This window comes from Takifugu rubripes, chromosome 10, assembly GCF_901000725.2.
Source record: "Takifugu rubripes chromosome 10, fTakRub1.2, whole genome shotgun sequence".
Classification (NCBI taxonomy): Eukaryota; Metazoa; Chordata; class Actinopteri; order Tetraodontiformes; family Tetraodontidae; genus Takifugu; species Takifugu rubripes.
In genome coordinates, this window is record NC_042294.1 from 8,043,142 (window position 1) to 8,070,550 (window position 27,409).

The following is a 27,409-nucleotide window of genomic DNA, read 5'->3' on the forward strand; positions in this document are numbered from 1 at the left end:
GCACGGAAAAGAGAGGAACATTAGCCGTACAATAACTATAGCGGGGTTAATTTTTGTCATTTGAAAAGAGGATTCACACCAGCAATATTTTCACAAGCGAGATCTTTTATTCTTCAAAAATCCATGAGGCATTGGATCAAAATAAAGACATTAGGAAGGCCAAAATGACATACTTCTTAAGGCACAGGATATATAACAAACATGTACAAGCCTCGTGACAAGTCTGTGTCATCTTAAAATCCATCAGCTCTGCTCATAAATACCATTAACGTAGCTTTGCTCCTGTCATTCACTTTCATCATCATTTTGTTTGAACGATAATCACTCTCTTATTCAAGTATCCTTTATACAGTTCAGACTTTACAGCACTTGATCATAGCCCTAAAAATGCCCCATATGCCCACAGTATCTAAGATAACTGCTCAAAACTAAAGGTCCTCATAAAATAGATAAACTGCTTCATTCTTTGCATATGTACCAAGTGATGTTTGGAACCAAGCATTAATCAAAGCAAGACAATCAATGAAATTACAAAACATGTCAAAGGAAGGAAGGCTACTTATGCATATTATTGTCGTTGTACCCTTTGGTGAGAGTTTCCTCTCACAGAATTGTCTCACATTTTAGTTTAAAGCATGACGTGGCAATAAATAAAGTGGCTTAATGGAATTTATCACAATCAGTGGAAAACGCTGCATCTATGCCTGGCTATATTAACAAGTCCTTATTTACACTGAAAACGGGGACAAGGCAGGTCGTGTGTTCCAAAACAGTTACAGTAATTACAGAGTTGACATAAAGATTGTAAAAAGTCTGCATGCTGAAATCAAAGCTGTAAACAACAGGGAGGGAGGGGGGTCTAAAAATGCAATATATAAAGTAAATCAATATATTACAGCAAGGAGGCGTTTTCACTGTGTGAGTGGGGCTCTTGAAGACTCCTCAGAGCTTGAGACGAACAGCCATCCTCACTTAGATCATACCTGTGGGAGAATATGAGAAACGCTAGAACAGGTGAAGACTGAAAACTGAAGGAGAGCTAAAATCCAAAGTTTACCACTGAGTCCATCCTTTCGATATGTCCTCGCTGCTCAAATCCACCAACACCTGCAACGTACAACGGACTTGTTTCTGGACTGTTCTGCTCTGAGGCTCAAACAGAATGTACAGACAGGACCTTTCCCAGAAGCCCTTTGTGTTTGGACAGGAGGCCCCCTCCGTTTTTCACCGCTACGTCCAGAGTCCTCCGGTGGAGCTCCACCACAGAGACGCTGAACTCAAACCTGCGCATCAGAAGCTCTGTTACGGAACAATCGCTCCTTTAGCACCTGGGGGAGGGGGGCCAACAGATGCGGACTCACGTCTGATCGTAAATGGGGTTCAGCGTCCTCTTCACCGTGGTGGTCTTTCTCTTGCCTGTGCGGCTCTTGTCGGGCAGCAGATAGAGTCGTATGAAAGGATCTGAGCCGTCTTTGGTGAAGGCGATCAGGTTTCTGAAGACAAAAACGCCTTTTTTAAACTTTCCTATGGTTTTAAAGCCAAACTTAATGATGGGATTGACAATAAAGTGCAAACTAGTAACTTTTTAAAGTTGCTCCGCCCCTTTCTACGGTGGCCTGGAACAATCAAACTCGGCTCAATGTGATTTAAGTAAAATAAACATCCAATTCAATCAATTGTTCTCAGCTCGGTGCCACTGGACACATCTGTGGACGCAGTTTGGTCCTCGGCAGCCACCGTAGCGTCTCTGACAGCCTTAAAATGGGGCAATAATTGCTTTAATGTGAAACGGTGCATTCCTGATCTGACCTGCAGGCGTGCACCACCACTATGAGCTTGTTCCTCTGGGGGCTGTGTCGAACCGTCAGCTGGACCTCTCCCAGGGGGAACTGGCCGGGAGCCGACCCACTGTCAACAGAGCAGAGCGGGACTGTCACTCCCGGACTGCGGCAGAATTTATACAAACCCGGATCAGGCGGATACAGACGGACGACCTGAACGGGATTAAACATTCATTCGGATACATATTCCAGAAACATCCTGTCAGTAGCAGCTGCAGATACAAGAAGCAGGACACTGAAAGTGCATTAGGAGAACATATATAATAACTGAACTGGAGGTTATGACAACGTAATTACAGTATATTTTATTGTGAAAGTGTAATAAAAACATGCTTTTACTTCTGCAGCTGACGCAGCCGTTGCTGGAGCTCCAGCGTGGCGAAGGGCAGAGAGATGTCCGAGACCAGGCTGGGCGTGGACTCCTTGTGGGACAGGTGCTTCTGGGAGCTGGACATGTAGCTGCTGAGGCTGGAGGTGCTGCGGCGGGGGCTGGCCGAGTACGGCTCGCCCTCCTTTTGAGGGCGGGTCGGGGCGGAAAGGTCTGTAGGCGGCGGGGGCGTGGGCGGGGGCAGAGGGGAGTCTGAGACCGAGCGTCTGGGAGAGGCGGCGGCCGTGGGGGGAGGCTGCGCCAAGCTGGACTTTCTGACCTGGACGGAGGACGGCTGGTCGGAGGACACCTGCTTCTCCAGGGAGAGAATCTACGGCAACACCAGAAGACAAAAAGAGTCTCTCTTGACGTCTTTCTCACTCGAATACGCAGTTTTCTGTTTGCTAATGCTAGCGAGGCTAGCAACCGGGGTCATGAACTTCCTCTTTTATTAACCACTTCTTCATTTGTCATAATTAATTAGTACGTCTTCAACGCTACTGACCCGTCCCCCCCCTCGATGATTCAATAGAGGAGGTTGGGTTCTGTTTCTAAAAGGTCAGTGCGGTTTTCTGGCAGCGGCGTGGGGGGGAGGTTAATGGCAGAGGCGAAGAGATTGTTATTCTAAATCAGAATATTGAATCGGTGTGATGTCACGGCAGAGCCCCTTAAATTGGGCTTCAGAGGTTCAGCTCCACCGTGAGTCGGGGGAGGGAGCGCCCGTGAAGCCGGTTGACTCCTTGTGTTCCAGAAAGGTAAATTCCATCCGCTTCAATTCCACTGCCAAAGTGGGGGGGGGGGGCTGACATTTCCAGCAGGAAATTGCAGCCTTGCTCTTTCTGCCCTTTCGTTTTCAGGGTTTCAAATGGATTTTTTTTCATTTCATTTCTGAAAATTAATTTTGAAGGCAAATGGCAAATCACGGATGCGTCGGAGGCTAGCAGAGATTTCAGATGGTTACCATTATTTTTAGCTGCCTTTGGGAGGAGATAAAAACTTCACAGACTTTTTGAATCCTATTTTTTGGGGGTGGGGGTGGGGGGGGCAATTTACACGTCCACCTCCAGGTGTCCCTAAATCTCACCCGCTCGACCATTAAGGTCGTTGTGAATTTTAGCTCGTTGCCGACGCTGCAGCTTTGACTCCTCTAAGCAGACTCAGCAGGTTCCGAACACCTGCGGTCGCTAACAGGAAGCCCCGTTTAGGGATAATGGTCCATTACTCACTCTCAGGGCCATCTTCAGCTTAATGATGGAGCTGGGTCCGGAGTTCTTCAGGGGAAAGCCCTGAGTCAGTGTCATGTCCTCCTCTTCCAACAGGATGCCGAGAGGCACCGTCAGATTTCCCAGGGTGCACTTGTGCTTGTCGTCTTTCACCTGCAGAAACAGGCAGAAAAACGGAGCCGTCAGTCAAGTCGGCCGCAATTTCCCCCCCAAATTTTGAGCGTTGTGGTGAAACTGGTGACGAATTGTAAAAGATTACCTCCACCTCCAGCTCCTGCCTCCTGGGATTGTGAACCAGGAAGGAGAAACAGTCTTCCCACAGCGGGTCCTTGCTCTTGAAGCGGATCTTGACGGACATGAATTAAAATTTCCAATAAACAGATTTGAGAGGAGAAAAGATTTCAGGGAATATAAAACTTGAATGACTCACTGGTGCTTTAAGTTCTGCCTAAAAAAATGAATTTCCAGATACTTGTGGTGCGGCATCTTCTTCCGTTTAACATGTCATTTATCGTCCCTCCCCTTTAGTTTCTGATTGAGAGCCATAATTACTTTTACAGCTGTCATCGTCTACCGGCCACCAGAAACCTTTCTATGAATATACAATTAAGAAAGAAGCGTTTTTTCTGAAGTTTAATCCGACTCCAAGTCCGAGTTTTAGCTCTGCTGCCGCTCAAGTGTGTTTGAACTTCGCCCGTTTGGATACGTAGCAAAAGATCAAAGCCTAAAATCAAAGACCGGCGCGTTATCATTGGACGGAATTCTTTTTTTTTTTTGCTTCTCTGCTGAGCTGGTTGTTTAGTTTAGAATTTAGAGCGCTATAGCTAGCCGTTGCTTGCTAACGCACAGTCTGGAAAGGGTTGGGGGAATTCTGGGTAATAGAACCTCCTTTTTTCAGTGTTTACCTGTCCGGACTCACTGATTCGGCTTAAAAACTTCCACTGCACTCATGCTAACTCACCTTACTGTCCAGAGTCTTGTGTCCAACGGTCAGCTGCACGAAAGGATTGGGCTCACTGCTGCTCTTCTTTGCAGACTGTTAGACAGTAAATAAAAGCTGATTCAGCCATGTCTGAGGCAAAAGAAGATAATCACACCCAGGCTCAAATATCTGGACCGTCAGGCACGCAGCGGTGAAGGAGTGAACAGTTTGAGGGAAGAAAGAGTGATGCCACACATTTGACAAGCAGGGCTGCAGGCAGAGAGGCTACCAAGGAGACCGCCATCTAATTTTAGCACACTGTGTTTCAACGGCGGAGGCTTATTCAGAATAATAAAGACGCTGCATATGGGGGGGGGGGGGGGGGGGGGGGAATTCAACTCTCCAGTATTAGATTTAAGCTCAGAATTATGTGTGAAAGCTAATTAATGCTAAATGTAGGACAGAAGGGGGCCATTAGAACTTTTATGGCTTCTTTTTTTCCCCTAACACTGGAGCGCCGTCCCTCCATGGTCCAAGCACACGTCAGGTGCTCGCAGCACGAGAGTTTGTTCTTCACGTGTTTACGCATCAATACGTTTTTAAACGCTTCTCAACACTCACAAGCACCAGCCTGACACCTGACACTGTGTGTAAGATAATCACTGTATCCAGCTCAGAATTCTCCAACATTAAATGGTGCTACCGAGCTTGTCAACTAACTCTGCTTTAATGCTAAACACAGCAACACGCCTGCATATCCTGTACGTATACTGCAGCTAGCATCGCATGCTAAACAACTGGTCTTTTTCTCTTCCAGCCTGCTGTGTTTTTACTCGCTATACTCGCTATAAATGGGTGGTTCTATTCTTTCCCCACATATTCCCCTCGCGGTTGACATAATGATATTCCTGTTTGGCTAACGCGACCTGTGCTGCGGGTTTGCTGAACACTAAATTACTTCCACTGCAATAAACCAGCTCACAGGGGGCTGGTGCGTAGACAGGGGGGGTCGTTTCTCCTTGAATTCGCCATAAAAAGGGGTTTGCTTGGTTTTAAAGACTGAAGAGCAGGTTTTCATCCTCTCGCAACTCTCAGTGTTGTTACCGGGCTTTTACATGCACAGTCACACTGGTTAGAGACGGTGTGAAGTCACAGAGCACTGAAAACACCGAGGAACCAACAGAGAATGCATCCACCTGCATGCAGAGCGGACCAATCAGCTCGTCCGCTCGTCACACCACGTTGGGAGGGGACCCGCGCATGCAGCCGATTCTTTAGCTCCGCTAATCCCGACGTTACCTTCAGGACTTTAAAGACCGAGACTTGCTTCGACCCGTCATAGGTGAAATCTGACAGGTTACTCTTTATGCCACAAAGAGAAAAATCACACCCAACGTTAGTAGGACGGGAGCGAGTGAACATGGATGAGAGAAAAGCATTGAATCATTAATGATGGGGGGATAAATGAAAAGCAGGAAGAGAGCTGATAGAGACGCGGGTGAAAATCTAGGCCAGAAATTGGAGCCGCTTCTAACAAAGTCTCTTCTTTACCAGGTAATCGGGACGCAAGATTAGCCAGCTACAATGTTCTTTTCAGAAATAGTGCAAAAGCTGAAATAAAATCAATAAATCTGTAATTATTGCGTAGAGAATCCTTCAAATCAGATAAATAGAATAGTATATTGCACAAAACCAAAGTGAAAATCGCCTTTTGTTACTTGGATAAGGATAAATGTGATAAAAGCTACCCCAACCCTGCTTTTAAATGTGAGCCTGGACCAGAGAGTCGGCTTTTGTGACCACCAGGCACCCTAACTGGGTCCAGTTTGCCCTGTGTTGATGATTATTATTATTATTATTATTATTATTATTATTATTAATAAAACCGTGCAGCTAGCACATGCTTCACGACTCCCACACGGCTAACGCTAACGTCAGCAGGGAAACTCACGCATATCTTTCTATACTCTGAGGTATTGGTCTCGCAAAAGACCAGACCTGACGCTTTCCTCTGGCTTAAGTTCCCGCAGCCTAGGCTGCCCGTGAAGACGCTCTTCAGGCGGAGAGGAAGAGGAGAGGGAATAAAAGATGGAGTCATGGAGGATCAGGAGAGATGAGGTGTTCTGCTTCATCGTAACATCTTACCGGCAGGTTCTGGGCCGAGTCCAGGTAGACCACCAGCAGGGCTGACGACAGGCCGTCATTGGCCAGGCTTCTGTCCGCGCGCACGCTTCGCAGCACCTGATTGGACGGCACGGAGGAAGAGCATTTTTAGCGTGGCGCGGCGGCGGGCGGAATAAAAGGGCGTACCTGCTCCAGCTTCTCGGGCGTGGACAGCAGAGAGAGCCACTCCAGCTTCAGGTGGAGCTTCCCCGTGGACGTTTCCTCCAGATCGAACCACTGCAGCGTTGAAGGGGAAGTGGCCAGTTAGGAGCTAACCCATCCCAGCTAGCTTAGCTTAGCATTAAAAGCGGCGTGATTTGACGTACCTCGTCCACCTTCTGCTCTTTGTGCAGCTCCGTCAAATCGATCATCAGGCTGCGGCGACAAACGACAGAAAGCAACTGAAGAAATCACACCGATAAATATGATCAGCCTATTGATCGGGGGGGGGGGGGGGGGGGGGTTATTACAGCCTTTAAGGCAACACTTTGTTTCTGAGCTTGGACGCTTTTGCCTTGCTGGGGGGGGGGGGTTGAGGAGAAGCTCACCTCCCCAGAAAGTCGTCCTTGTCCGGGTCCTCGTCAAACAGCTCGATCTCGAGATGTTGCCCCGAGTGCTCGTACACCAGCGCCTGAAACCACAGAAGAAGATTACCATCAAATCCGAATGTTCCTGCTGCACTGCTGGGGGGGGGAAGGGGGGGTCACCCCCTCACCTCGTAGACTTCGTTCCACTTCGGGTGGAGGCTCTCCTTGACCGTCTTGCTCTGGAACAGCTGGTTACCGATCTGTAGCACGCCGTACGGGTCGGACTTCCCCTTTATGAGCCCCCCCAGGAACTGATCCTTCCCCTCCAGGTCTAGAGCCTCCAGGAAGTGGATCCTCAGGACCCCCTGCAGAGCCGATGAGTCAGTTCATGGGTTTTAATACATCCAAATGAATAAAAATGGGAAGCACAGCATTAAAATCTCCTGGCGTGTCAGCCGTTGCCATGGATACGCGCTCTCGAAGCAGAAAACGTGTCACCCGGACCTGCCGGGGTCGAGGCATGAATTTCCAACCCAGAGATGAACGATTGCGTGAATTCATTCGCTCCACGTTCACAATTTTCCCACCTTCGGCATCGGGAAGCGCAGCTGGGCCAGTTGGACATCGCCGACCAGCGGGACGGTGATGCGGTTGGGCAGAACCAGGTAGCTGTTGATGAGGTCTTGGATGAGGCTGTCGGAGAAGCCGCTGTAGGGGGGGGGGGGGGGGAATGAAGCACTGAATTATTAAAGCGAGGGGGCCCTTGGGTTATAAATATTCTCCTCTAATCTCAGTTTAGTTAATGTTTCTGACGCTAGCGAAGGAAAAAGACGGGATTTAAGGAATCGGGGGTCCGACGATACCGTTTAAAGCGTGTGGGGGGGGGGGGACAACGGTGCCAGAGGAAGAAAAAAAAAAGACTTTTCAGCCCGCATCCGCAAGTGAAAAAAGTTGTAATCGCCTGATAAAAAAATTAGCACTACAATTAAAAATGACCTTTTTATAAAGCTAACAGCATTAGCAACATATTAGCATCTCCGGAGGGGGACCCTCTCTCCGGTACACATGTAAATATTTCACCGTGCACACAAAAACACGGTGATTTGCATGCTTAGGTTATTACACACTGTAAAAAATACATCTGTGACGTCACAGGAGGAGTTGAGCAGGTTTACAGCTATTGTTTTGCATAATTGCTATTGTTTGCATAAGCTTAATTATAAAACCCTTAAATAGCCTGTTGACACACGCGTCGTAAAAAATGATGGTATTTGTTATTGATGCAGGCAGTTTGCATAAAAAAGAAGAATGTTGAAACATGGATAATGAAAATGAAACGTTTGGCATCTAGATTGAGAAGAGCTACTTGGAGGTTGGTGAATCACCTGAGCCCTCAGGATAAGAATATTTTACCCCACAGATGGGGCAAATACACAGCTGCCCAGAAGCTATTTGACATTTGAAACAGCAGGTCGGCGCCACACCACCACTAATTACAACTGAAAATCAATTTTGAAGGCAAACTCCAAGGAAGCAAAGTGGCGTTTGAGGCCGAGCCCGTTTGTGGAGACGGTAGCCGCCTGCGGAGGGTCGGGGCGGCGCACAGCCACATCGGGGGTGTGATGGGAGCCCTGCAGTAGCGGGGGCTTTATTGCTGCGTTTTAGTGGCTCCCCTGGCATAAACAAGGGAACATCTCCACACGCCGCCTTTTATGCAGTCATAACAGTAAAATCCAGCATTTCTGAGGACACGCAAGGACAGTCTATTACCTAAGAGAAGCAAGTGCTAACACGCTCCATTTCCACTCTTTAGACCACATCTCTGAACACGTTTACACAACAGATTATGTTTAAATGTGCAATAAAGACAGATTCATGTCCCAGTCATGCTAATGTAAGATAGACACTGGCTAACACTAGTAATCCCTATCTGGGAAGATCCTCGAGATCATATGTTGCTATGCTAACACGCTAACCTGAAACATGCATTAGATGAGCCAAGCTGCGTTAGCATTATCCTGAGCAGCTATAAATAAACATGGACAGCACAGAGGCTAATTAAAGGCGAGGGCAGGCTGTCTCTGGTGATTGACAGGTAGTCGCCATCACGCTAATTAGCAAACATCACATTAGCAGGATGGCTTAAGATCAAGAAAGAACCGATGCGTCTCCTGCACCATTCATACTTCACCGGGCCCACGAGGGTAAATAATCAAGCTTGTGTGTGGTGGGGGGTGGGGGGTGGGGAGGGGGCTAAATGAGCGTTGTTCATTTCATTATTGAGTCCTTTTTGCCCTCACAGAGCTGCTGGTGCGGCTGCATGTCGTAAACAACAACACAGCAACGCAACAGTGACAACAAACAGCCAGCAGCTGATGCTGTCTGCCCCCCCCCCCCCCCCCCCCCCCCACACACACACACACACACACACACGTGCCCCACATGCACCGCATTGCACAACCGCCCCGCGGAGCAGCGGCGACTCCTGAGCACGTGTGTGATCCCCTCAGTCGTCATCATGACTGAGCGCCGTGGTCGCCTAGCAACGCCTAGCAACGCCTAACTGTTCTTTCACTCTCTGCTCAATTAGGCCCAATACAGTAAGAAACTACCGATCAACTCGTCTGGTACCATTTAAGTCCTATTTTCCTTTCATCATATATGACCCTGTCATAAAAACAAACAGAACCAGGGTTGTCATAACAACAAGATTGGGCAGAAAGTGGGATCAATGGATCACAACGCTACGGAGAGGTTTAACTACCTGAGTCCAGGAATGTCGAGGATATTAGTGAGGCCGGTCCAGTTCACATCCAGGAGCTAAACACAGGGAGAACACACAGGAAGTGAGTCTACGAGTGGATTCAGTGGATTCAAACCTTCAACTTTATTGTCTGCCGCAGCGTTGGGCTTCACAACACCCCCCCCCCCCTCCTGATTAATGTCCTACGCAGCGTCTAGCACAATAAATCAAAAGTTTAGTGTTTTAGTCAAACACTTTTCTGGCGCCCCTATCTCCTACATTGTTGTCATATCTATTATTTACAGGAATTTGTGATTTATTTAGCTTCTTTCCGGTTTGGGAATAGAAGGAAGCTGAAATATTATTACAGCCGTCTCTGGGTGGGTTTTAGCGCGTTTGAGCCCTACGCAGATGAGCTAAATCAGCTACTTTGGCTACTTTTACACCTTTAAAATGGCTCCAATCTGATTAAAACGGGCAGCAGCTCAGGGCTGTCACCCACAGACTGTTCCGGCGCCGGCTCGGCCCGAAGGAGAGGCGGCGTTGGACCGCACTCTGCCCCCGTGGCGAGTGTTTCATTTCCTGATTCAGGTCAGTAACACTGCATCACACACAGCAGACTGCAGGGGAGGCAGGAGCGCTGGGGGGGGGTTACAGCGGGGGGCAGGTTGTAGACGTGATCCCTGAAGACCCTCGTTTTACAGCAAGTGCATCACGAGATTTATCATCCAGCCATCATTCACCTGCTAACCAGCTTAGCCCCAGTCAGGAATGATTGTGTGTGTGTGTGTGTGTGTGTGTGTGTGTGTGTGGGTGTGGGTGTGTGTGTGTGTTGGGGGGGGGGGGGTTATTGGCAGGAGCACTGGCACATTTACAGGATATCTTGGAGTAAAAATGGGTTCAATCTATGCAAGTCAATTTGTCTTCTGGGGGATTTTAAGCTAGCAAGATTGTGTTAACTCGCTGTTAATGTGAAGAACGGAGGTAGCGACCGGAACGGCTAACCTGGGACAGTCCAAAACACAAATTAGGGACGAATGGTGGATAATATTCAGTCATATGATGTAGAACAGGGACGCCCATTTCCAGTCCTTGAGGGCAAACTGGGTTTTCTGTCCTACCAGGAGCGCCAACGACGGGTCCCTGCACGGTAGGACAGAAAACCTGGCCTGGCTGCACCCCCCAGGACTGGATCTAGCCCCCCCCTGATGTAGGATGGTTTTTCCTTTTGACAAATAAGCTGGCTGGCTGCTCTAATTGTGTGAACATTGATCGTCTGAGCTGTGTGAACCTCTTCACGCCGGTGCACAAGCGCTGGGGGCCAGAACCTCTTATGGTGTGGAAATTCATTTGGCAGTCGGGAGCCGACCTTGTACGGTGGCCTCAAGGAATGCAGATGAGTTCCAGGATCGGGGGATTCATCATTCCAGGACTTTATTTCTCCTGATGGAAGATTGGCGGCGGAATGCTCCGCTGTTCGGTGTGTTCGGTCCACGTGGGACCCGATTTACGGAGCGGGGCTGCTGCCTCCTGCAGATTTCGAACCACCTTGAGCTCCCGCAGAGCGCCGCTTCCCGGGAAATCTCCAAAAGTAGGACTTGCTTGATCTGCAGCTATTTAAAGCTCCGCTACGGTTCCGCTGGGTTTTTCCCATTTGGTGGAAATCGGTCAAGCTCCTCAGCAGCTGGAGCTGGAGAACTCGCAACGATGAAAGCGCGGAAGCAGGAAAATCACCGTGTTGGAGGAGGAGACGAAGCCGGAGCGGGATTCCGATTCCGCCCCTGCTTCCCGGAGGTGATGCTGCCCTTTCGGCGCCACTAATGAGTGGAAGAGTTGTGGAGCGACCATCAGCAAGGCCGCAACAGATTCCATCAGCGGCGTGGCCCGTTGGTCTGGTGGGGGGGGGGGGACCGCCTCTCCTCTGGGACGTGTCCCGATGGAGGACCTGGACTTCCCAGTTAAAACCGCAGCACGTTTAAAACCCACTTGCATTTCTGAGACAGGGGTCACTTCATTTGCGCGACCCGCCCCCCCCCGACGATCGATCAGTGAATCAATAGAGGACGTGCGTCAGGAATCCTGCGTTTTGTGGGGAAAATATCAATAAAGATGTCGGAGAGTGAAAAAAAAGAAAAGAGCGTCGGCCATCCAAAGCATTCCGCCGCTGTAATGGAAAACGAGAGTCCTTGTTTGGAGTTTCCACACACAGATCCCAGTCTAATAACTCCCCCCCCCCCCCCTTCCCCCCCATGTGTAATTAGATCCTGTAAGTCCGGGTAAATTAAATTAACTGGTGTCACTAAGTTGAACTTACGGGCTTCTTGAGGAAGAAGACCGACAGCGCTCCGACCAGAGGCAGATCCCCCAGCAGCGGCTCCATCACCACCCTCAGCACGCCGTGCATCTACGGGAACAAAGGAGGGACAGGCTGACACGCCGGCCGGGCTAAATGGGGCTCGCGGCGGCCATCAGTCAAGAGGGGAGCGGCGAGATGCGGCGCGTGACGGGTCTGAAACTCAATCACGCCGTCTTTTCACACCTGCCCCGCGTCTCCCTCCGCCTCCTCCGCCGCTTGTTGTGACAGTTTATGGCGGATTATGGCGTCGGAGGCGCTTCGCGTGCATCACGCCGACGCCGCGCAGCTGCTCCGATCCGCACCGGGAGGACGGACTTCAGCTGGGGCCTGAAAAGCGAGGTTCCCGCCAAATTTTCGGGGATCTATTTGGCGTTTCAGCAAATGTCACAAAGAATAAAGTAGAAAAACGACATTTATGACTGTAGTAAAACGAATAAATGCCTAATTATTGATCCCGTTATTCAGACACATCACGGTCTGCTTTGTGCTATGCTAAGCTAGCGGCTAGGCGGGTGCGGTTGTTTATTTCATTGGGTGACATCTCATTAATGCAGTTGATTGGTGAGGAAATGGAATTCCTCCGCAGGTTTAATGGTTCCGCGCGTCGTGGGTGCGAAGAGGAGCGATAAAACGGGCTGTAAAGGACGAAGACGGTCCAATAAAGTCGGCTGAGCCGCGGATCAGCGTGTCAACGTTTGACACTGAGCAGGGCTCATGAGCGGGTCTGACAGTGTTACGTAATGAGGGCGGCAGGCAGCAAATGTCTCGCAGGGACAAACCCGACGGCATTCCGTTGCCATGGAGACGTGCCAATTTATTTTCCTCCACTGCAGCAAAGCAAAAAGGGGGTCAAGGACGCGCAAGAACAACAGGCGCGCAACGCAATAATAACGTAGAGGGAGCCGAGGAAGGCGCTAACGATGGAGACGGCGCTAAATTCGCTGCCACGTGACCCTTGCTAATTAATTTCTATTTACACTTTTTAATCGCATGCACTCCATCACTGCATGCTTCACTCCTCCGGGAGTCTTTAAACGGTCGTCCTCTTCATAATCTGCCTCTTAAGAGGAACATCTAATCCAGATTTACGTCACAAACGGACTTTCATGCAGCACAAGCAGCCTCGTTTAGCAGCAGCTCTGCAAACCGAGGGAATTTGGTGGCGCGATGAAACACGTGGGCCGGAATTATTCTGGAAACAGGAAACAGGAAACAGGAGCGCGTCTTACCTGGATGCTCTTGATCCCGGCTTTGCAGTAGTAGCGTTTGATGTCGATTTCAATCTCGGTGTTGCCGACGAAGCTGGGAGACAAAGCAAAAGACCAAATATGCTGGATGGAAGGAGTGAAAGGTTCCTCCTGCGCCGACAGAGCTCATGGAAGGGGATTGTACCATTGCTGGCCGTCATCTCAATCAGCAACGCCCTGAATTTGCTCTGATTCAGGGTCGCCTCACAGCCTTTTTGGCAGTTTTAGCTCGTGGGGCGGCGAGCACAATGGCAGCGGCCGCTAACGCGAGACAAAATGGCTCCCTTTGCCGCTCTCTGGTGCCATAAAAGCACCATAAACACAACGTTTCAGTGTTTGTGCCGCGGCAGCGAGCAGCTCTGACGCCTGTCCTTCTGAATCCAGACGGACGTCCTCAGAGAGCCGCTGAAATAAGCTTCACTGAAGCACTAATTCCGGTTTAGCGTCGCCATTCCGGAGCCCCGGCAGCACTGATTCCACGTGCACTCTCCGGCGACGCTTCGTGTTGGGGAAAAGTCACAGAAACACATCGGAGGAGGCGCCGTATCGGGTGTAACTGGAGCCTCTAAAAGCCCGTCCTCGGAGCGAAACGGGACCCGGCCATCGATTTACAGCAGGAAGTGACATCGTTGAGAGGAAATGCACATTTTGTTATGTTATAACGCAGTTATTACAAGCTTTCCCCTCGAATAATGAATAATCCCAATGAGGCTCACCTGATGTGCAGATCCATGATGATCTGTCTCTTGTCCACGTTCTCCGTGTAAACCTTGACCCCGTTGACCCTCAGGGGCTACACCGCAACACAGGCGCACATCACAGTCAGTCCGGCCCCCACACCCCCCCGTCCCAAACGGTACCACCAATCTGACCCCTCTCCATCTTGACCCGCACGTGGAAGCTATTTATGACCAGAGCGAATGTGTCGTGCACGTGTGCGTCCAGCTGCCCCCCCCCCCCCCCCCCCCCCCCCCCCCCCCCCACTCACTTTGTCTCCGATGTCGATCTTGCTGAAGCAGAAGGTGCTGAGGTGGGGGTCGGACGCCTTCACGGCCGGCTCCAGCGCCTCGTGGAGGAGCTTCTCCACAAACTGACAGATGTAGGGCCACATCTGTCCGACCGTCTGAAACGAGGATCCAGCCGAGGATTTAGAAGCTTCCCGGCTCCGCTGGGAGCCAGAACCAACCGGAAGAGCTGGGACGACCTTACCTTGTTCAGCCACTCCACTCGCTCCACGTCCGGGAAGTGGACCTGGGAGAAGGGAAAACAAGAGAGGAGCAAACGTCGTCGGGAGGTGATGCGGGGACGGAAATCAAGAATTCTGGCGGTCAGACACAATTTTTCCGGACGCTAACATGCTGCTAATACATCGCCCGGGAATTGTGAAGGAAAGCCGTGTCCTGGTGTCCTGTAAGGAAGAGCCAACGTCCACCTTCCCACGGGGACAGTAAAGCTGAGGATGGAGGCCAAACAAGGCTCACATTAAAAATGACACCAGAGAACCTGCCCACACGAAATCAATCAGATGGAGGCCGCCTGTCCGGGGAATTCCCGTATTTGTCAGGGATTTGTGCTATTTGTCCGAGGATGGCTTCCTCACGGTGAGGAAACCGAAGGGCCAAATTAAACCAGGCATTGATTTAACATTAGGAGACAGAACGTGTCTGAAATCAAGTCGATGCCTTCCACTAAAGGGCTGCGCCGGGGCCCCCCCCCAGCACCTGAGCAAAGCCCAGATGAACAGCCTGTTTATGCACTCGTGGCCGGGATGGAGTGACTCATCCGGCCGGAGCGTCGGTGGGACACGACAGTTTCCGTTTGCTAATGGAGGCAGTGCTAAAAGGCCTCATCTAGCATTTGTGTCAAAGTTTGGAATAACTGCCGATGCCAAAAAAAAAGCAATCGGAATATTGAAGACGAGACGGGGAGATGGAGTTCAAATGGGCTTTTAGAGGATCACAGACGGGAAAATGATTCTAGTCAAATCTGATGGCTCGCAGGCACATTTTGTTCACTCTTAAACAGAAATGTAAGTTTATATGCAAGAAAAGGGGGAAAAAAACACAAGGATTTGGGGAATTAATAGAGGAAATTCTCCCAGAGCTCTGCAACATGACGTCCGGCCTCCAAATCCACATTTAATGGAAACTGTCCCCTTTTTTTGGCTGATGGATGAGCTGACTGACTGCTGCTGACAGCAAAACGTGGGGTCTGGGGGTCCTTTCATATCCTTCTGAGCTGAGTCTTATGTCAATATTAAGGAAGGAAAAACCCTGCAGGGATATGGAGCAGCTTGATGGTTAAAGTGCTCAGAAACGGGGTGAAACGGTTTCCTCACTTCCATCCATCCATCTTCTGACCACCACTTATTCCCAGACTCTAAAGTCTCCCCCAGGAACAACTGGACATGATGTGATCCACTTCAGCCAGGTCACCCGTCCATCACTGGACACGCAGTGGGGGGAAGGGGGGCAAGTTAGGGTCTCATGAAAACTCCTGGAATCAAACCTGCCACCTCCTTGAAGCGGCTATGCTAGGCTATGCTAGGCTATGCTAGGCTAACCCCTGCGGCATCCTTCAGACCACTGCTGAGACGTGACAGACGAATAAAAGCGTGAATGTATTCAGAGCGAAATGCTTTTACTGTGAGCGGCTGCAGTCACGTTCAAACATCTTGGCAACAGCCCTGGAACAAAGAGGAAGGCACTTCAGCAGCAGAAGTTGGGGGGGGGGGAGCGGCACCCAGCCCTCCCCGCGTCCCCGTGCACCCACATCAGGCCCTGCCACCAGCAGAAGGAGCTGACAGTTGCTTAGATAAAAGTCCGCCTTTTCCAGAACAAAAGCTAATAAAAACGTCTCTTTGAATCATTTCTGACCCGGGAAGTTTTCCCCTGCGCAGACCCTGCCCCGTTTTTATTACCCCCCCCCCCCCCCCCCCCCCCCCCCCCCCCCCATCCCGGCCTTGAGTCCTTTCAGAACTGTTTATAGCAACAGTAAAGTAAAGAAGCTTGAGGACGCGTCTAAAAGCAAAGCATGCGAGAGAGAGGGGGGACTCCTGGCAGATATTTACTGGTTCTGTGGGGTGGGGGATGGGGGGGGCAGTAAGGACCCCCGCTGGGTTATCTAATAATGAAGTGTTGCAGTGAAAGGGTGAGATACAGCAAGACAGTCGTCTGAATCCCAAAATAACAGGACTCGCGTGGTATCTGGTTTACCATTGTACCCTGCTGTATTTAGACTCAATCTAATGTCACAGTGCTGGGGGGTGGGGGGGGGGACAGCTGCTCCATCACAGCTTTACAGCTCTCTCCTCTGGTCAGCTGATGGACTTTTCCTGGAAGCTCAAAAATATTGATCACAACATGCTTTTTAAAGAGTGCAGCCTATCTCTAGTGGGTGGGTGGGGGGGGGGGGGGGGGGGTCTCACCCATGGAGGTAAATCGGAGGTGCTCAGGCTCTGGGTGACACTTCTCTCCGCTTGCTCAAAGAAGGCAAAAGCTCTGCTCACTCGGCTGCGTTTGCCCCCGGTGTGTCTCCTCCACCAGAAAAAGATGGCAAGTCCGATTAAGAGCCAGCTGAAGCTGAACTCGAAATAACCCAGCGCGTAAATGGGGAAGATCAGCACAAAGGTTTTGGCCAGCTGGATCCAGGTCTGGGTCAGCTCGCTGGTGCAAGACAGCGGGGTGTCGCCGCTGGTGCCACCCGCTGAGGGATGGGGAAAGTTGGGCTTCGCGCTGCTCGGAGCGGCGTGTCCCTTCTCCTTGGTGCTCGTATTGCGTGAATGGGCTCCTCGCACGCCAGTCATGCTGTCTCTAGACATGTCTGTGATCGGGCTTCAAACTGTTGCAACGCTGATCCGGCTCGCTGACACGGTTCCCAGGTGCGCAGGGACCGAAGCGTCTCCTCGAGGGACCCTGTTCTCTGGCTGGCTCACCTGCACACCGGCCCATCGCACTCTGGGAAATCCTCAGCGTTCACCGGTTTAATGTCCAGAGCAAACACAAGCCTGTGGAGACATGTTTTCCTCCTGGCTTTAGTCACTCGAGGCGGCAGAAGTCGCTCCGTCTCCGCGCTGGTTTGAAATGAGCAGGTCCAAAAACGTACGCAGAGCGTGTTCGCAGCGCGCTCCCAGATCGGTTCGGAGCGGAGTTTAAATGTGAACCAGCGCCATCTGGTGGAACACGCTGGTAAATGCGGGTGCTGAATGACATAATGGAGCGGCGCCGCAGGGGCGTGGCTAAACGTGGGCGGGGTTTCACGTCCGTCAGGCCGCATCCGCTTCTCCAGTAAAACAACCTGCCGATAATTCTGTTGCCCCTCAGTAAAGAGATAAATTAGATATCTTGTTCAAGTTTTATAAAGTGATATGGGATGATTGATAACCACGTCATGTTATATATGTTAAATATCTAAAATTAAAGTCAGTTTATTTGTTAGTTCTGCAATAAATACACATATAAAACTATAATATGAATTGAAAATCCACACGCTTATTACCTTATTAAATCATTTACCATTCTTGTGGGAATGGAAAAAGTTGTTTTCATGATGAACCATTGCTGGAAGATGAATGCAAGTATTTACCTTTTTCTTAGGGTTAGGGTTAGGGTTTAGTTGTTATTTGAACATACCGACTTGACTTAAACTCTGCGATAACGACAAGCTGGTGCCATCTGAAGGTGCAATGTGGGACATGCAACCAACTGCACGAAATAGGAAATTCTCATCCATCTATCCTAGAATATAGTGATGAGGGTGGCTTTCAGTTATAGTATTATATATGGAATGATGCGAGTGTAAAAATTGCTTATCTTTTTCAAAGCGTTTTTTTTTTTTAATTAAAAAATAAAAATGTTTGAAAATAAGCACAAAAACACGGGCTTTTTCTGTTTCGGGATTGCAGCGGTTCAAATTTCATTAGTTAGACTTTTAAAGATTTTAAAGTCGGGCATCGCGCCTGCGTGACGTTCACAGAAACAATGATTCACAATCTCAAGCTGAAAATGTCCATAAAGTGAACTTACTTAATACTCAAAGAGGGTTTTTTTTAGTATTATCATTATGAACCTTTAGGAGTAAAGTCAATCGTTGCCATAGCAACTTTATGTTGCTCAAGCTATTGATCTGCGTTCGATTAATAAACCTGTTGTCAAGCCAAAGTGACGCGGGCTTCTTGGTTTCACCCGACTGCGCATGCGCCATAATGATCCACTGCCATGGCGGCATTAGTGCAACAATCTGAGCTCATTTTTCGAAATTAATTGAACACAAATCACATCATGTACAGCGGCAAAGTAAGTCATTTATTGTTAAATAAAATGTATGGAATTTTGGCAGGCACAAGATACGTAATAAGACCGTTTAAGTATGTCCGCCGCGATACTTGTCAGGCCACCTTAAATGAACGCTGTCCTGCCTAGACGTACTTTGATGACTTAAAATCCCATATGTGTGATCACTTAGTGTACAAAACCTCCATTTCGTTTAGAAATTAACCAAAGAAGACACGTGGAAACCATCAGACCTGAGCAGATACCTGAAAGTAAGATTTGTATCCAAGTAAAAAGCGAATCATTTCTCTAATTGCATCAACTTTGGACTTCGTGGTTCCTACGGAGCACCTTGCAATGATATTCATGTCACAGCAGTGAAAACGTAACATTAAGAACATAAACCTAGATGTCTGCTTTTTAAAGGAAGGCAACGGTGATGAAAGAAGGCATCGAGGAGGGGAATCTACAGAGAGACGCCGCAGAGAAACTGAGAAGGAATCCCGAAAAGAGAGAGACAAACAGAGGGAGAGCACCAGGGAGAGGAGGGATGAAGATGAACGACACACAGAAAGAAGAAAAGAGGAGTCACGGGATAGGAGAGGTGAAAGGGAGAGGAGAGGAGAGAAGGGTAAAAGGGAGCAGGAAGGGTTTCCAGAAGGTGACAGTTATGACTCCAGAGAGAGACGAGACAGAAGAAGTGATAGAGAGAAAAGAGACGAGAGGGACAGAAGAGAGCGAGACAGCGTCGTAGAAGTGGACAAGCACCGTTTTCATTCCAAGGAGAGAAGAGACAGGAAGCAGGAGCACGAGCGAGCAAAGGAAAAGGAAAGACACAGAGACAAGGAGAGAGAGAGGGATGCAACGAAAGAGGAGAAGGACAAAGAAAGGAGGAGACACCACAGGACCGAAAGCGAGAGAAGGAGACACGAGGAAAGCGGAGAAGGCGACTTTAAAAAGCACGAAAGAGACAGAAGAGAGAGGCACCGAGACAGAGAGCGACACGCAGACGAATATAAAGAAAGGAAGAATGAGAGAGAGAGACGAGAGAGGCTGTCGGAAGGGAAGGAGGAAAAAGGTACTGCTTTAGTGTGCTTTCATCTGTCCTGTTATACCTCCTGTGTGGACAAACATTCCCGTCTTTCACCCCAGGACACAGGGAAGACCACAGGAGGCACAGAGAGGAGAAGGAGAGGAGGCAGAAAGAGAGAGATCATCAGGATGAAAAGCGGCGGCGAGACAGAGACAGGGGACGCGAGGGCGCTAGCGACGAGGTCAGGCGTCACCGCGGCGACGGGGAGCGGTCGGAACGAGACCGACGCAGAGAGATGAGGCTCCGGGAGAGGGGGGAAGAGGAAGGACGTAGTCACGGAAGCAGCTCGGATAAAACAGCGCCCGAGAAAAGCCGGAGACAGGCGTCCGGAGCCGCGGTCCTGTTGTCCCAGGAGGCCGCTAAGACCTCCGACCATGGGAGCAGGGCGGCGGAAGCTGTGGGAGACACAGGAGAGCCCGTAGGACCCATCCTTGCTTTCTCCTCCATGGTTTTCACCCCCGTTTGGTCATTTCCTGTCTTTTGAATTCATGCATTTGTGTCACGTCTGCAGGGTGATGCTGATGCGCAGGAATACGAAGAGGACTTTGAGGTAATGCTCGTTTCTTTTCCCGCACGTCTTCATTGTCGCCCCTTTTAGAGGCGCTAACGCGAGAGCGGCTGCCTGTGCTGCTGTAATAAGTGATGCGGTTTCCCCTTTTAAAAGGAATACGAGGAGGATTTCGAGGAGATGGACGAGAGTGAACACGAAGGGGGGGGCGAGGAGGAGCCCCGACGTCCGGACGTGCGGGAGGAAGAGGAGGAGGAGGCCGGGGCTCAGTGGAAAAAGGAGATGGAGGCAATTCAGCGAGCGATGGATGAAGAAAACAAGAGGGTGACATCCGCTCAGTCCAGACGGATGAGCGAAGAGGATGTGCGGGAACACTCCAGAGGTAAATCTTATCTTTTATTCCTCAAACATCCAGAGCACTTCTGAGCCAACACAGCTTCTCTGCTGCTGCCAACAGCATCTGAAAAGACTCCGCCCCCCCCCAGCGGGAGGTTCATTGACTTCATGGCTGCCAAACAGCGGGAAGTCAGCCAGAAAATTACCGAAAAACAGAAGTAGGTTGGCTCCTCCCTGTTATGTTTATGTGCACGTTTATGGCCGCTTTAGCCTCCGATGTCTCCAGGAAACGCAGTACGGAGCTGCTTCGCCTCATCGATCTGGATTTCTCCGTCACCTTCTCCGTTTTGGATCTGCCCCCCGTTAACGAGTACGACATGTACATCAGAAGCTTTGGGACTGCGAACACCAGACAGGTGAGCCTTTCAGGTGGGTTTGTGGCGTGGGAAGGGCGTAAATAACGCGCGGCACCGCCCTCCTCAGGCTTACGTCCAGTGTAACGAGGACAACGTGGACAGAGACATCCAGACGGAGGAGATAGACGTCAGCCAGAAGTGGACGCAGCATCCTCCAGAGCACGCCGGAGCCTGCGGTGGTAGGAAAGCCGCTCTTCCGCTGTGAACTCCGAGCTAACCTGGTGTCTTCAGTGACAGAGTTCTTCTTCCGGCAGATCCCAACCTGCCCTGGGAAGCTTTGACCTTCAGTCAAATCGACGTCGACTCCCGGCGCCTGACGTCATTCCTGCGCTCGGCCTCGCAGGTTTGAACTCGTTCTAGAGGAAGAATTCCGAAGTGTCTGGAGCTCATTCTAACGCTGGTGGATTTTCCGGTGACAACAGGTGATGGCGGTCCTTCTGGAGGAAGAGCAGGCTGAGAGGGAATCCCCGAGGAAGCACGGCTCCCCGGCAGACACCATGTCTTTCAGCGATGGAAGTTCGCGGCTCAACACCAAGATTCCTTTTCTTTCCGGTCGGCCTGATGTTCCCGCAGAAGCAGTCGTCTCCGTTGACTCCCAGGTGAAACCGTTTGTGATTGTGGGCCACAGGTCGCAGCATCAGCCAGCTCCAGGTGCAGAGGAACACCCTGATGAGCGTCCACGTCCCTGCAGCCGGGCTCAGCCACACGCTGCTCGACGACTGCACCCTCATCTGCATCTGGAACATCTGGGAGCCCTCCAGACCTCAGAAAGTCCTAACGTATCAATCTGAGGTGAACTGAAAGGCCGTGAACATGAACTCATGCCATATTTACGTATCACCTTTAGTCAGATGCACTGAAAGACGTCCCGGCTGCAGGTGCAGTGCTGCTGCTTCAGCCCTGGAAAGGCCTCCTTGGTGTTTGCAGGCACCTCAGTGGGCTCTGTGGTGCTGTGGGACCTGAGGGAATACGCCAGTGACCACCACCGCGTCACCATAGAGGAGGAGGAGTGGACTTTGCGGCAGCCCACCTTCTCCACCGGTACTTTAAGCCTTCACTTTGACTTCGACATTGACTTGACGCAGGCCTGAAACCTCCGTTTTTGTCCACGCAGATGCGGTTATGGCCCGCTGGGGACATTTCTCCTCCGTCGTGTCCGTCGAAGCCGTGTCCTCTGCTGCAGCAGGGGAGCTGAGGTCGGAGGTCCCCCTGCTGGCATCTGTGGAAGGTACGGAATGCAACAGGAGGGGCCCCGGATCGCTTTTAAACACGCTGTGTTCGACATTCGCCGCTGGTTTTACATTTCATTGTTTTCCATTTGATTACCCAGAGTCGTCAGGACTGTCGTTTCAGCTGGCCTCCCTGGATGAAACTGGAGTTTTAAATTTCTGGGTAGGTAAGGCAACACTGAGTAGCAACATCTGAGCTTTGACGGGGGGAGGAACCGGTGAAAGTGACAGGTGGATCCTCGGGTTGCAAAACATGTAGAACTGCAAACTCAGCAGGAGAAGGAAAATGAAGCTCTTAATAAAACAAACAGTGTGTCAGAAATGAAAATACTTGATCCTATGGCTGAGGTTCGGTGTAGAATAAAAGAATTAACTATATTTATTGCAGGAAAACGCCACCTAGTGGCCAATCTTGGCTCATGATCCAGACATAAAAAACCGGTGTGTATCTGGTGTTTCTCTCCGTGTCCTCTAGGTGGTGCTGGAGCTCCCAAAAGCCAACGAGGCGGGCTCACCGACCGATCTGGGTAATGTGGTTTAGTGTTGCCACAATTTGCACAAACGTAGCACACGCTCATCGACGTTCTCCTTCTCTCCCCCAGGCCTCAGGCCAGGGGGGAGAGTAAAATTACTCCACAGCTCCGCCGTCCTCACCGCTGAGAGGTTAGCTTGATGAATGGATGGATCATCCTTCAGTGCCAGCTTTAAAATACCCCATCACGCCCTGGCCCAGTGGAACACAGCTGGTCTTCTAGGGGGAAGGGGGGGTCGTATGATCTGATTTATGTTTGTGTCACCTCAGTGCATGATTGGAACCTGCAGTTATGTATGTGCGCCGCAAATGTGTGGCGCTCTCATGTTCCACTGTGTAACCTTGTACCTCTTCTATGACGCCCCCCCCTCACCCCACCCAGATCAAGACGAGACGCGGCGACAACTGGACTCCAAACGCTTCGTTTAAAATTCCTGCCAACGGACTCCAATCATTTCTTTACTGGCACTAATATGGTGAGTTCGACCTTCATCTGGGACGATATCCAGAAGCCATTTCGGCCCAATTCATCTTTGAATATAATCTTCTGACAGCTTATTAATTTGATTGCCGTCTAGGGACTGGTGAATCACGGCACCAGTCACGGTTTGAAGGCTACGCCCAAGTTTTACAGGTGTCAGGACGCGGGAGTCCGACCTGTGGATGTCACCGAGATTCATTTTTCTCCCTTCCAGCAGCACTTGTTCTTGGTGAGAGCGCTGGGGCGGGGGGGGCGTTCCACCAAATATTCACAGGACTATTTAAGTTTCACCACATACTCAGAAAGTTTGTCACTCACTGGTGCTGCATAGTTGACAGTTTTGCAGGCTGGAGGGGTTCTGAGGCTGGTTTCACTAGTCTATCACAGCCCCACCTACAGACATGCTAACTGCTATGCAATGCTAACAGCGCCATCCCATCACGTCTAGATTTTGTTACTGTTGCATGGGTGTTTTCCAGGTGGGATGTGGGGACGGCAGTGTCAGGCTGCACGCAGTCAGACAAGAGCACCCTGTGGCGGAGTGGAGCAGTGGAGACCCTGTGGTCTCCGTTCAGTGGTCTCCGACCAGACCTGCGGTTTTCTGTGTACTGGACGCTGCCTCTAACCTCCACATCTGGGACCTGTTGGAAAGCAGCACCCAGCCTGTGATCACTGAAAAGCTTCTTTCTGACAGGTACAAGACAAATCTGACCTGTTTCTTTTTGTTGGATCTCTCCTGCTCACGCGACGTGCATCTTCTGCGCTCCTCACAGGGTGACGGCCATGACTCTGTTTGGAGACCCGGGGCAACAGAACCCGTACTCAGGGGTGGCGCTGGCGCACCAGTCGGGAACAATAGAACTGCAGTATTTCACAGCAGGTCTCACTACACCCAGTCCTGCAGAAGTGGAGAAGTTGGAGAGGATGGCAGACGAAGCCCTCTGAAACATTTGCACTGCTTCTTGACAAGCGCCCCCTGGTGGGCAGGACCAAAATGAACAAAACAAAGGTCAAGAATTAAACATTTATCGTTCCAGCAGCTGATTTGATACCACATGTCACATGAAGAAGAAACATAAAATACTTTGTAAATGTTTGGGGGGGGTTTGTACAATAAAAATAGTACATTTGTCAACTTTCAAGCAGGTCATTTCATACCAACTGGAAATAACAGATGAAAAGAATCTGATATATTTCCATATCCAAGTCTGAGTGCTTTATTTCTCGTGTTATACAAAAATACACACCTGTTGCAGCAAAATCAGGTGGTTTTGAGTGAAGAAAAAGCAGAAAAACAATGCCAAGTGCATTTAACGGCAGGTTTGTGTTGGTGTTACACAATGTACAAGTATTAGTTGATCACAGATACCTGAGTCTTTAAGCAGGATCACATGGATAATATTCAAATTTACACTGAAGAAAGCAACAGATATAAAGAAGTCGCCCTTTTGTGATCTCGCCAGGGAGATTTAAACTCGGACTGATTGGTTTTAGAGGTCTGGCTTGTAAAGAGGAAAGGAATTACGATCCCATAGCCATCGTCTAGCTCACCAAGTCTTTGTCATAATTGAGCAGGTCACACGTCAGGAAGAGGTCAGAGCGCCCGTTCTCCATCAGCACCTGGGTCAGCTGACTGCTGGTCATGCTGATCTGGAAGGACTCGTCCAGGGGCCAGTCTAAGAGCTGAGCACTGGAGGGCATGTCGGGAAGGCCCGGCTGGTAGTCCTCCAGGGGGTTGGGGTACAGCAAGCGATGCAGGGAGGGCATTCTCACAGCCGTCCTCACCAGGTCCAGGAGGCTATCCATAGAGAGAGGGTTCAGAGCCAAAGCCAAGCTCTTCAGGGCCCAGCAGCCTTGCAAGGAGGGCAGCAAGAGTCCCAGCAGGCTGTCGGTCAGGCCGCAGCCGCTCAGAGAGAGGTGCTGCAGGCTGCCTGACGCTTGGGAGAGCAGGCGGCGGACGGAGGGCAGCGTGGTTACATCCAGATGGTTCTCGCTCAAATCCAGCTGTTGCAGGGAGGCGGCGTGATGGCTGCAGGACAGATAGGCCAAGTCCGCTGGGTTCAGGCTCAAATATGGCAGCTCCAGGATCTCTAAAGGCCGAGGAAGCGAACTAGAGTAGATAATAGAACATCAGGAAGAGTCAGTTCTGTAAGAAATGAAAGTTAAGAGGTCTGCAATTCCGAGCAAAGGTCTGGTCCTACCTGAGCAGCACACGAAGCTGTCCCGGCAGGCGCAGGGCAGTGAGGCTGAGGCGCTGCAGCCCCTCCAGCTTTGCCAGACCCACAGACAAGTTCCTCAGTGCCTCCTCCTGACCGTAGCGGTCTCTGCCAAAATCTAAGTTGCAGTACTGCAGGCGGAGGGAGCTCAGGGTGGGGAAAGCTGACAGCAGAGGCAGCAGCTCGGCCAGGCCCGCCACCCCCAGGTTGCTGTAGCGAACATCGATGCCCAGCAGACCCCGATCAGGTAGCAGGTCTAGCAGGGTTCTGATGCTGGACACTGAAATCTCCTCTATACGCAGGTGCCTGCACTGAAGTTTAAGAGGCCCCTGTGTGCTCAGAGCCACACGAGCACGCTCCCAAGACCTAGCATTGACAAAGAGATTGGCTCGCACGTGCAGCAAAACGTCGTCGCTAACGTCCTTGTCCGCTGTCTCCTTTTTGGAGCCGTCTACAGCTGCCTCCGAGGTCTCAGCCTTCCTCTCTATTTCCATCCTCCTCCTGACACCTTTGGCCAACTCCTCCTCAGAACGCAAGCAGCACAATCCCACACTCTCTCCATCTTCCCCCCTCGGCTCCTTTCTCTCTGCCGCTTGACGCTCACTCGGTTCTTCCTTCTTCCACTTGCCCCTCTCTCTTTTCAGATCCCTTTCTCTCTCCAGGGCCGAGAACCGTTTTCGCTCCCGCTCGCCCACCTCTCTCTTCTGCCTCTTGTGTGAGCTGGCTCGGGCCTGGACAACCATGGTGCAAAGTGCTACAGTCAGGGACCAGCCTCCCATGGACTCTTCCATACCTCCTTCATCTCCTTGCATTCCACAAAGATCCAGCAGTTGCAGGGCAAACCTGGGAAAGAGCAGGCGATGTTGAATGTCGCGCACATTTGACAGTTACACAGAAGTTTCTCTAGATTTACCCAGATGGTGACCCAAACACCACCGGAAATAAAGCCAATGATCTCTCACCCTTGGGTTGACAGTCCTCTAACAACAGCCAGGAGCAGCGCTTGAATGCAGAGGCGGTTTGGCGCAGGTTGTCCCGGTTTTCTTCGCCCCCCGACTCGCAGGGTGCGCTGCGGCCACCGCTGCACCAGTTCACCCACCGCCAGCGGTCTGTAGCTGGTGAACGCGGCCTCCAGCAGCGGCCCGTACAGCTCCCTGGGCACCCATTTCAACCAGGAGTGTGACAAGCTGTGGTCACTCACCACCTCCCTGGCGCAGAGGTTCACCAAAGAAAGCACCATCTCAACCGAGGGACCACAGGAACTGTTTTCAGTGCAGGAGTCGGAACAACGGGAGCGAGCGGAAACTAGCGGAAACGACAATAAACTTTACTTCGCAGAACGGGTTTAAAAATCCACAAAAACACTCTATACTGTGATCTGACATTTAATTGCATTTTAAAGGAAAATGTGCCATAAATCCATGATAGTGGACCTCTGTTGTTTTGTCTGAGGAAGCAGGAATGTTTACGATTTAGACTGACGCATGCTGATGACGTCAGGCGCACATTAATGACCTCTTGAATTACTTACATTTTCTTTTTCCACAACTCCGATCGGGATGAATCCTAATAATCTCATTGATAAGATTTTAATATTTTAATTTTGTTTTAATAAATACGCAACTTAAGCCTAATGTCATAAATTATCGAAGGAATAATATCATTAGGAAATTCTTGAGACTTGTGCACCCGAATATGGTGTTCTTATATAGAGTTACACAAACGATGTCACTATGTAATTTAATAATTTATCTTGCATTCTAAAATATATAACATTGTTCCAGAATGTAATACTCATTACGAAAACCATAAAATCGAAAAAGAACTCAACAGATTTGATTCCATGATTTCAAAGTGGGGCAAAATGTAATAATTTTATCTAGAAATAAAAATAAACCAACATGAATTCTAGGGGGATATTTTGCATTCACCAAAATAT

General features: G+C 50.2%; 3 protein-coding genes across 5 annotated transcripts; 1 reads left to right on the forward strand and 2 right to left on the reverse strand.

The window, feature by feature from the left end:
- Positions 1–87: 87 nt before the first annotated feature.
- On the reverse strand, positions 88–17,590 carry esyt2b (extended synaptotagmin-like protein 2b). 3 transcript variants are annotated; one of them, XM_029843108.1, is made up of 23 exons: positions 16,817–17,590; positions 14,599–14,640; positions 14,378–14,512; positions 14,106–14,182; positions 13,372–13,444; positions 12,101–12,190; positions 9,808–9,863; positions 7,631–7,751; positions 7,232–7,408; positions 7,065–7,147; positions 6,843–6,891; positions 6,664–6,753; positions 6,499–6,594; positions 6,305–6,406; positions 4,393–4,467; positions 3,691–3,777; positions 3,435–3,584; positions 2,181–2,539; positions 1,810–1,908; positions 1,362–1,493; positions 1,178–1,283; positions 1,058–1,107; positions 88–983 (listed from the first exon to the last, which is right to left on the reverse strand). In XM_029843108.1, exons 1-23 carry the CDS (start codon positions 17,207–17,209, stop codon positions 893–895), a joined length of 2,733 nt encoding a protein of 910 aa, XP_029698968.1. In that variant the 5' UTR covers positions 17,210–17,590; the 3' UTR covers positions 88–892. The 3 variants fall into 3 exon arrangements, with proteins under 3 accessions (XP_029698968.1, XP_029698969.1, XP_029698970.1); XM_029843109.1 differs by lacking the exon at positions 6,305–6,406 and adding an exon at positions 5,653–5,715 and having other exon boundaries at positions 16,817–17,588; XM_029843110.1 differs by lacking the exon at positions 6,305–6,406 and having other exon boundaries at positions 16,817–17,588.
- Positions 17,591–18,566: 976 nt separating this feature from the next.
- On the forward strand, positions 18,567–24,386 carry dync2i1 (dynein 2 intermediate chain 1). The gene is made up of 21 exons (XM_011607989.2): positions 18,567–18,683; positions 18,878–18,931; positions 19,086–19,737; positions 19,812–20,170; positions 20,264–20,302; positions 20,417–20,642; positions 20,718–20,814; positions 20,883–21,012; positions 21,080–21,191; positions 21,267–21,355; positions 21,435–21,564; positions 21,641–21,804; positions 21,891–22,053; positions 22,127–22,240; positions 22,343–22,404; positions 22,717–22,768; positions 22,844–22,904; positions 23,156–23,249; positions 23,352–23,483; positions 23,734–23,948; positions 24,028–24,386. Exons 1-21 carry the CDS (start codon positions 18,669–18,671, stop codon positions 24,197–24,199), a joined length of 3,132 nt encoding a protein of 1,043 aa, XP_011606291.2. The 5' UTR covers positions 18,567–18,668; the 3' UTR covers positions 24,200–24,386.
- A 66-nt stretch (positions 24,387–24,452) lies between these two features.
- Positions 24,453–27,029, reverse strand: LOC101076278 (leucine-rich repeat-containing protein 14). Its single transcript, XM_003968064.3, has 3 exons — positions 26,433–27,029; positions 25,456–26,313; positions 24,453–25,364 (listed from the first exon to the last, which is right to left on the reverse strand). Exons 1-3 carry the CDS (start codon positions 26,708–26,710, stop codon positions 24,797–24,799), a joined length of 1,704 nt encoding a protein of 567 aa, XP_003968113.1. The 5' UTR covers positions 26,711–27,029; the 3' UTR covers positions 24,453–24,796.
- Between the last annotated feature and the right edge of the window lie 380 nt (positions 27,030–27,409).